At 38.4% G+C, this 9996-nt stretch overlaps 1 protein-coding gene across 1 annotated transcript in view; it reads left to right on the top strand.

The window, feature by feature from the left end:
* Positions 1-9996, top strand: part of HDAC9 (histone deacetylase 9) — a 679750-nt gene that overhangs the window by 509884 nt on the left and 159870 nt on the right. Inside the window, exon 17 of the mRNA XM_023215947.1 lies at positions 6639-6746. Coding sequence (XP_023071715.1) covers positions 6639-6746 — 108 coding nt within the window. The remainder of the gene's footprint in view (positions 1-6638; positions 6747-9996) is intronic.

The following is a 9996-nucleotide window of genomic DNA, read 5'->3' as shown; positions in this document are numbered from 1 at the left end:
TCCCTCCCTCCCTCCTTCCTTCTCTTTTCTTTGTTACCAGTGAGTTCTGCTGGCCCCTGCTGATGCACATTACCAAGATTCTGGGGTCTTCACATTACCAAGTGCTCAGGATTCTCTGAGGTTTATAGAGAAACAGAAAATGTGCTTCCTTCCCTCTTTTAAGATCGTAATTTTTAAAATTGATACCAAAATGTTCTACTTAATTCTCGTGTTTTTAGAGGGTTTAAAATGTTTTGCATATTTTATTACTAACAATCTTCTGTGTCTCTCAACCCCTTTCTACCCTATTAAACCTACAGGACTCTGGGTGTGTGGGTTGGGAGAGAATCTCAGTAAGAGACTCTGTGCTACTTCAGATTGTGCCTCCTCCTCTAATGACTAAATCTTTCTTATGGGCCAAGCTCCTGTGACTCTCACCCTAAAGCGGGATTCTGCCGTATCTCACCGAGTGTGTTTGTTTCTTCACACAGAAAGATATTTTGTGGACTAGCTTCACTTACACTTCTCAACCCCAGTTTTGGATGTATGTTAGGTCCAGACTCTCCTACATATTTATAAAGTGAGTTGAACTTTGGGACGCCTATTTGAAGACTGATAGATTTTAATTCTGGCAATAAAACAAGGCCTCTGTGGACCTATTTCTCAGCAGACTACTAAAGTCCCTTCATGCTTTGTACATTAGTTACATCATTGAAACATTTGAAAGTTAAACGCATACTGTTTTTTAGAATGGCACATAAAGCAAGGCTTGGTACAGATTCCCGAGGAATCTGAAAGTAGGAATCTTTAGGTATTGCCATACTGTAAAATATAATTTAAACCTCACTAGCCCATGTGTACAACATATCCTTAGAGACTTCTGCCCAGAGTCCTGGCTAGATTTTGCCCCCTGCCATTTGGCAAAATAAATTCCTGACCTTAGAAATAAATGGGACACAATATTTCCCATGCTCCCTCAACTGTGTGATGAATATGTTATTTCTTTTTTTCCCAATTATAGTGGTTCTCTCCACAATTACTAATATATCAGCCTCTTCCAGTTTGATAACTTCCTTTCAGTTTAGAAATACTGTCTGTTCAAGATCACCTTATTATTGGACTTAATATCTTTAGGTAATTGCTTAGCCTCTCAGATTCCGCTTTGAAGACGGCATTTGGGCACCTGAGGGAGGGATGGAGACCTGAAGGGGTACCTGGATCCTCATGCTGTCCTCTGAACACTCAGGGTTCCATGGCAACCTCTCTGCACCATCTGACTATTCCTGATCTCCCAGAATTTGAAGCTGAGGTTGGCAACAGATTAACTGCTGATTACTGATTTCTCTGCCAGCTGGAGCTTGGCAGTAGCACCCTTTTGGCTCACATTGGTACTGGGGTTCCCCTGAACCCCTCTGTTGACTCCATTTGGCTCCACCCATAGTTAAACCATTTCATGGGCTCTCCCATATCATACCCCTTGGAGGATGGTGAGAACTTGAGGCTTCCAGCTGCACTACATAGGAAGCAAGAGCATCTCAGGAATGCTGTAGTCTAATATTCCATTAGTTTTCCACACCACTCTGCAGACTTTATTGTATGGTGCCCACAGTTTAGTGTAGACATGACTTCAAAAAGTCCCAAATATTGACTGAACGCGGTGGTTCACACCTGTAATCCCAGCACTTTGGGAGGCTGAGGCGGACGGATCACCTGAGGTCAGGAGTTCAAGACTAGCCTGGCCAACATGGTGAAACCCCATCTCTACTAAAAATACAAAAATTAGTTTGATGTGGTGGCGGGTGCCTGAAATCCTGTCTACTTGGGAGGCTGAAGTGGAAGAATGGCTTGAACTCAGGAAGCAGAGGTTGCAGTGAGCCAAGATCAAGCTACTGCACTCCAGCCTGGATGACAGAACGAGACTCTGTCTGGAAAAACAAAGACCCAAATATCAACCAAAGTGAAGGCTCATCGACCATTTTGTCGACTTACCTGAAACATTTTTCTCTCATTTTCTCACATATCGCTTTCTGTGTTCCTTGTTTCTGCTGCACCTCTTGAGTCCAGCTTTCTCCATTCTCTCAGGACCAGAAGAGGTGGATTTTGGATTTTCCTTCCACTCAATGCATTCTATATCTTCCCTAATCAACAAGAATGCCTGGTTGTCACAGGTAGAAGGGGTCTCTACTCTGAATCATTCAGGGAAGAAATAATCATATTCTTTTGATACTGTCACTAACACAGGACCATGATCCAAGACAGCCAGGTTCAGTTCTTGATACGAAAAGGAATTTGGGAAAATATCATCCTCACCACAAAATCTGTATTTTTATGTATATTGAAGCAAAATCCTATTTTGATCATCATTTTCTTTACCTTTCTTCTATATCCATCCTAATCTCCCTTTCAGCTCATGTACTATTACTCCTTATTGCACACACACACACACACACATGCACACACACAGAAAGTTTCTCTCTCTCTCTTTCTCCCTATCTCTCTCTCACTGGGAAAAAGAATAAGTTGTTGGAGAGACAAAGGGGAATTTATGTGCATGGAAAGAAAAATGACAAAGCACATTTTTTCAGAATATAGTAGTTCTTTTTTTTATTACTATTATACTTTAAGTTCTAGGGTACATGTGCACAACATGCAGGTTCGTTACATATGTATACGATATGTGCTGCACCCATTAACTCATCATTTACATTAGGTATACCTCCTAATGCTATCCCTTCCCCCTGCCCCCTCCCCACAATGGGACCCAGTGTGTGATGCTCCCCTTCCTGTGTCCAAGTGCCTTGCATGTTTTCTCAACTTTAGCAAGCCCTTAGTAGTAGGCCACTGTGTTGAGGGTGGCTCCCTGCTCCACTGTCATTCCTTTATTTTCCAGCCTCATCTATTATGTCTTGCATTATTTTTCCATTTCCAGAGCCAACTCTATGCCACTATCCTTCAACTTCCAAATGTGAGGGTACCTGTCTTCTTATAGTTCCAAACCCTTCTGGTCTCTACTTTCACCATTATTGCATTGCCATTTCAGCCCCTTAATTCTGCATATCTGTATCTATTTCAAGCAAATCCTTCTTTTCCTTTTTTCTTCCCCTCCAGCTCCAAAATGTCTTATTCTATGCCAGGAACCACTATCAATCTATGAACTCAACTGTCTTCTCTTACCCAGAGTTTTTTCCTACTGTCAAGATGTTCTTCAGCAGTTAAAATCAGAGCTTTCTTAAGGAAGTGGCCCTCTTGATGCTATCACTAATATAGGGAAATTGGTTGGAGAGACTGCCAACCAATGAGAGGGACATAGAGGGAGGAAAAATACTTTTTGCCATTGAGAATGTTGGAAAGTGGATATGGATGTTCTTCTAGTGACACAGATTATAGCAGAATTTGTAAGTTATGCATCCTGTTTTATCACTGAAGTTTTAATGAAACTGTAACATGGAAAATACCGTGGTTAGCCTTTGGCAGCTAATTTGGCCCTGAACCCCATTTGGAACATCATGCCTTAAGAAAGTATGCTTGTAATTTGACTTATGAACAAGCTTTTGTGATTTCATCTTACTATGAGCTGAAGAGTGTGCCCTCAACATTTATGTACTGAAGCTCAAATCGCTAATCTGATTATATTTGACTACGTTTAGAAAGTAATTAAGATTAAATTGATTAAATTAGGTCATAAGAGTGGTGTGTGCTAATCCAATAGGATTGATATCCTTAAATGGAGGGAACTTTAGTACAAGGAAAGGCCATGTGAGGATGTAGCAGAAAGGTGGCCATCTGCAAGCCAAGAGGACAGTCCTCACCAGTCACCAAATGGGTTGGCACCTTGATGTTGAACTTCAAAGCCTCCTGAATTGTGAGAAATAAAATTTCTTTTGTTTAAGCTACACAACCCATGGTATTTTGTTATGGCAGCCGGAATCGACAAAACAAACCTGTTTGTACATTCAGAATTAAGTACAATTACCCATTTATGAACATATTATAACCCACAAAACTTGACCATTACCATTTAGTTATAAACTAAATGTAAGCAAAACATTGGTTGAAGTGGTATTGAGATAAATATTGTTTTTGTTTAAATATAAGTAAATTAATGGATGATAGATATCATAGATTCCTAAAGAGAGCTTCTTTAGGGATAAGCCTAAACATTGGTTATGAGTCAATATATCCATCATCCACCTATGTGCTCAACATACTTTATGATCAGTAAACGTAGCTTTATTATAAAAGTAACCCCCACCTGGCAACTCACAGTAGGTACTCAACGAATGTTAACTGAATTAAAACGAAATGACCATTATTAGTAGAAGTTTAGACACCAAAATTAAAGTCACAAACATCTTAGGCAGATAGAAAGGTATGGACAGATATATGGATATCAAAGATATTTGTGGCTACCTAGTGCCCTTTAGTATGGTCAAAGAGACAGTGCTCTCTGCTGCTGGAATGTTTTTCTAATCAAGTTCAGTATTTATAATTTTTTGGAAGGAAATTTGCTACTGCTTTAAGAAATGAAGAAAGAAACAAAGCTTATGATGTACTCCAAAAGTTGAGTAAAAAGGGGTTAGGAATTTTACATGGTTCTTGAGTCACTGAATAAGTCTTTTGGAATGTATTTATTTTATTTGTTTGCTTGCTTCCCCAGTAATTTAAATTCTGATTAATGCAGGCTTTTCTTTGGTACTAGTAGTTCTGTAATGGCGGGAAAGCTGACTAAAACCTATATAATACATGGTAAATAATGATTTTTATTTTTCAATTTGTGCAGTCATCTTCCTTAAGAATATATCTACACAAAGCTTAAACAACTACTTATTTATATTGGTTCAGTAAAATAATAAAACCTTCAATTTAGAGGGCAAATGATTCGGTCTCAGTGTCCATTTGAATGATTCTTTCACTCTTTAGCTGATAGTGTAGACCATGATGGTATCGACTATGATAGGGGATGCTACCTCCTAGAAAGCATGGGTTTCTTGAGGGGGGTGATGGAAAGGCATGTGCTGACAGGGTCAGAGTTCTGCGTGAGGGTCCTGTGGTCTTCAGAGTAGCCTCTCTAAGCCACAGTGTACTCATTCAGTCAACACGTAGGCCTCTACTATGTGCCAGGCTTTACAAAACAGGTATAACAGTAGCTGAAATGGTAGTAGCTAGCTTTTGCTTACCACTTACTCATTTAATCGTCACTACAATCGTATGCAGATGGTACTTTAAAAAGTTGGTATTTTCACAGATAAAGGAACCAAGGCAGAGATCCATTAATTAATTAATTCCCCAACATCACTCAGGTTTTGATGATGAAGCCATGATTTTACCCCACCAGTTTGATTCCAGAAACTTCACTACTATACTGCTATTTATAGGATCTTAATTTTCTTTTTTTATGTATGCACTTATTTACTGTTCTCATTTATTTTTTATGTATTCATTGTTCTTGATAGCATTTAAATCTGTAAGAACCTCATGAGAAAAAGGCATGTGAAAATTCTTAGAAAACTGCTTAGTACACTGTGAATATGTGTTGTTATTATTTATTGTATTTGTTCCATGTGATTAGGCCTCTTGCATTTAGTTCTCTATTATAAAAAGAAAAAAAGCTTTGTTTTATGCAGAATTTCTCCCCTTTGATCCATTTGGGAAGTCTTGCTATTTACATCACAAACTTTGTATTCTATTTCCTGGTGTTTCAAGTAACTTATGCGTCCTAAAATTAGAGATTTCTACCATCGGATACTGTTTTTTTTTATGTTATGAAGTATTTTATACATTAAAAAATATCACATATATGATCATTGTAAACCACTATTGTTGTTCTTTTCATGTATACATTATTATGTGTTTTCATTGCATGCCTGAAAAAGGATAAACAGCATTTTATAAAGGGAAATACATGCTTTGTTTTGATAATGATGTTCTCTAGTAGATAAGCAACCATATATTTTACTAGCCTATCCAATTTTAACAATACCAGTTTGAACTGAAACAAGCTGACAAATTGTACTGAAAGTTAGAAATCTTAAGCTTATACTTTGAACATCAAATTTTTCCTTGCAATTTGCTATTAATGTTTTAAGTGTGAGGACCACACCCTCCTTCCATTTAGTTGAAGAACCTGACTTGCGGTTGCTACTTTCATTCCCTGACTGCTGCTGCTACCTGCCTAATAATTGTCTTTGGCTCCCTGTAAACCTGCAGTCAGAAGGGTATTTGCATTTTCCCCCTCTAGCACTTGCAAATTCGATTTTTATGTATAACTAAGTGCTCTTAGTTTTTACTCTATCTACTACTGGGGCCTGGTTTCTAGCAGGCCTGTAACTAAGCCAGATCCGGCCTATGTAATGCTGTTTGTAATGAGAAATCTAAACAGAGAATGGCAGTGAGGCATGGCAGGAATGTGTTTCCATTGGAGAAGTCAGTGTAGAGAAAAAGTATAAGCAAAGCCATGTCAGAAGGCCTTTTCAGCTGGCCAAGACGGAAGACAAATGTTATTGTACATAGGCTGTTACCCTGCCAGCCCTTCCTCACAGATTTGCTTTCTCTCTCTGTCCCTCTTCCCCCGCGACCTCTTCCCCTCTTTCCCCCTTTCATCTCTTCCTTCTCTTTCACTTTCTTCTTCTGTCTTCGGACTCTGCTGACTGTTTGCTCAGGTGGACAGTGACACCATTTGGAATGAGCTGCACTCGTCCGGTGCTGCACGCATGGCTGTTGGCTGTGTCATCGAGCTGGCTTCCAAAGTGGCCTCAGGAGAGCTGAAGGTGAGGTCTGGGTTGCATTAAGTGTGGGAAACCCAGAGGAGAAGCTGAAACAGAGATGTTGTTGTATGGGAATTGTGGGGAGTGTGGTGTGGTAATAAAAGGAAGGGCACAAGGAAGAGGGCAGACATGGCCAGTAAGGTGTGATAATAACTCGTCTGCAGGCAGGGAGTAGCTCATCCTGCTCACAGGGCCTTCTTCTTTCTGAGAACGCTGCAGTCAGGGCCCACCGGTGTGCATTTAAGAGCATAGAGATCATAAGTAAAGCTATGGTTCAGGTTAAAAATACCCTTCGTATATACATATCTGTCATGCCATCCTGGGATTCTCTTTTGAAGTGATTTAAAAAATATGATTACTGAGTAGTGTGTATAAGCTCAGAATACCACCCAGAGAGAGGGAGGCAAAGAAAGGTAAATACCAGACGGGAAGGATTGGGAGGAAGAAGGAAATTGTTGATTAGAAGGGTAATGATCCAGAGTGTGTTTTCCATGAAAGAACTTAAAAAATGAGCTATGCTTTATTGTTCTTTTCTTTTTATGGTCTCTTCTTTTCTACATCATATGAAAAGAACAATGTCAAAACCCCAGCGTTTCCCAGTCTAAACAATTTATAAAAGCCAGAGACCTGACAGACGTTGACATTTTATTTGGTATTTTAACAGTACTATTTAAAGGTATGCCATGTGCGTCTTGAATACAGTTACCCCAATAAACTTTGTTGGTGCTAACACGGCCTTTTAATGCACTAGTTCACACACTTCATGACGCAATCTGGGTGGTGATTGATTCAGTATTTTTAGCAATTGTGGGGCTTAGGGAAATACATTACGACCAAAAACATATGCACTGTGAGCTTTGTTAATCCAAGATAAAATGTAATTAGGATTACTTTTCTTTATGTTTAATGAATTTTTATTCAATTACATGGGACTCTTCCAGTTGCGATTAAAAATGTAGAGTAGGAATGTGCACTTTACAACGTAGCGTTTGTCCAAGAAGTCTTTGCTCGAATTCTTTGAAGACAGCCTATGGAAATATAATTTTGATAGGGTGGGCGCTATTTAAAAAGTAGATGTGCCTGTATATATTTGACATAAGTGGTATTAGGACATTGCTCATCTCACGGCATATATGGGGTCATTAATGTGGTGCTTACTCTTCAGTCTTTACCTCTGAAAACGAGCAAATAAAAAGAGGAAAGGAATCAGCCTGTGGAGAGGTTTTGGCTGTCTCCCAGTAGAACCTGAGGAAAAATTCTTCCTATCTGAGTGCTTGTGTTGTACTTGCACTACTGCAATAAATTGACACTTTAAAAGAAAATTTAAACATCTTATTTTAAAAAGAATCCAAATAGCAGAAATCAGCCAGGCCACAATATTATAATTTTAAAGATTATGCTGGCACAGCTCTTTGCTAACAAAGATAATTGTGTTAGCATTCACAATTTCTAATTGTTTTAAGTTTGTGTAAGTTTAAGCAATAATTCAGAAACCTTCTCAAGTAGAATGCCCACATGTTTCAGTCATCAGAAGCATCATTATTAGCTTCACTGTGTGCAGAATTGCCAAATATATGCATGAAGATAGTTGAATAAAAACATAATTCCATGTTTAGAAGTTATCCATTTAAAATAGCCAGTTACAAACAATGTGTCAACAACACATAGTATGGGCATGCTGACCACCAGCTGTAGTAACATCAGGTGTTTATATTAAGAACAAGGATTTGTACAAATGTCTTCTCTTCCTCTGGTTAAGGAATCAACAAGCATGGTTTAAAAAGAAAAGAAAACAATTAAAAAAAAAAAAAAAAAACAAAAGAGGAACCAGCCTAAGAATCAAGAAATCTTAGTCCAGGTTCTGCCACTTAAATAGTGTGTCATTTGTGGCAAATCTGTAACTTTTCTGGGGCTCAATTTCTTGTTCTGCACAATCATCTAGGTGGAATTGATAATACTGAAGGTCATCCATAGCACTGGCATTTTGAGCTATTTGCAAATGAAAAGTGGATAAGAATCTCAATTATACATACTGTGGCATCCCAAATAGTAGATATTCTGAAATTTCAATTTGCTTTGATGAACATTCCAGATTGTGCAGCTAGGTTAATTCTCTCTGATTGCCAAGTCCAAAGTAGAAGTCCAAGATAGGTGGAATCATAACGGAGGCACTGGTACTATGCTGACAGGTCAAGAGACTGAAGCCCTGGGTTGCTAATAATTTGGGTAGGCCTACAGAGATGCCATGGGGGAAAAGTAGAACTCACAAATGATTTGGAGCCATAGTAAAGAACATGTGTAACTGAGGTAGAGAGCCATGTTTATGGACCCCTATTCAACAACCGCAAAAACTACCCAGTGCCTACTTGTCCCAGACTCCAATATGATGGGGCTGATATACCTGCAGGCTAGGAGCATTATTACTCATAGTGTGTGGATTCAATTCATTCAGAACCTGGAAGAAAATAGGGAAGCTTATTCAAGGACACTGGTAAGTAATTAGAAATGTGAAAAGAAAAGACTTGAGCATTTTATTATTCATTTTTCTGCATATACATTCAGTTCTCACATATTTTATCCCATTCTCCCAGTAAATCAATATTTAATTAAATAACATTGGCATGTTACAATACCACATTGTATGAGATTGCACTACTTTTTCTTGGAAAGCAGAATAAAATTAAGAGCTTTATTTCAAATACAATGGGCCTGGATATAGCGTGGAAATGAGAGATGAGAGCTAGTTAGAGGCGGTCTCTGAGTTCATAGAAGATGAGGACCTAAAATATAAGAAATGTGCACAAAAAAAGAAAATGCCTAAGAAAAAATTGTATGACTTGGAAATTTTGTTTGATGCTGAACTTGACCATGGCTAATCTCCAAACTTTTGATAGGTCCTTTCCTTTCTTCCCCTGGGGGATATTGAGGAGCTGAAGGAATTAGAATGAACCAGGCACAGAGGGTGGGTTTCATGTTAATGCTTAAATAGAACATGGGCAGCAAACTATATCAGCAAATTGGTATATTTTTTGGCACAGAATAGACATGCTCAGTGGAGTTCTGTGAAAATCATGGGGACTTTCAGGCTTTCCAAGTTTTTAAACAATACGTTTTTAAAAATACATAAGAAGGAATTCCTCAAATATACAGATGCTCAAATTGGCTATTTCTCAGATTCTATTACAAAGGAACAAAAATATTCTGAAATTGTTGTAATGTTTGGTATATTGGAAATCATAATTGGAAGAATAAT

This window comes from Piliocolobus tephrosceles, chromosome 8, assembly GCF_002776525.5.
Source record: "Piliocolobus tephrosceles isolate RC106 chromosome 8, ASM277652v3, whole genome shotgun sequence".
NCBI lineage: Eukaryota > Metazoa > Chordata > Mammalia > Primates > Cercopithecidae > Piliocolobus > Piliocolobus tephrosceles.
Note: the sequence above shows the minus strand (reverse complement) of the source record. Positions and strands in the feature narration are given on the sequence as shown.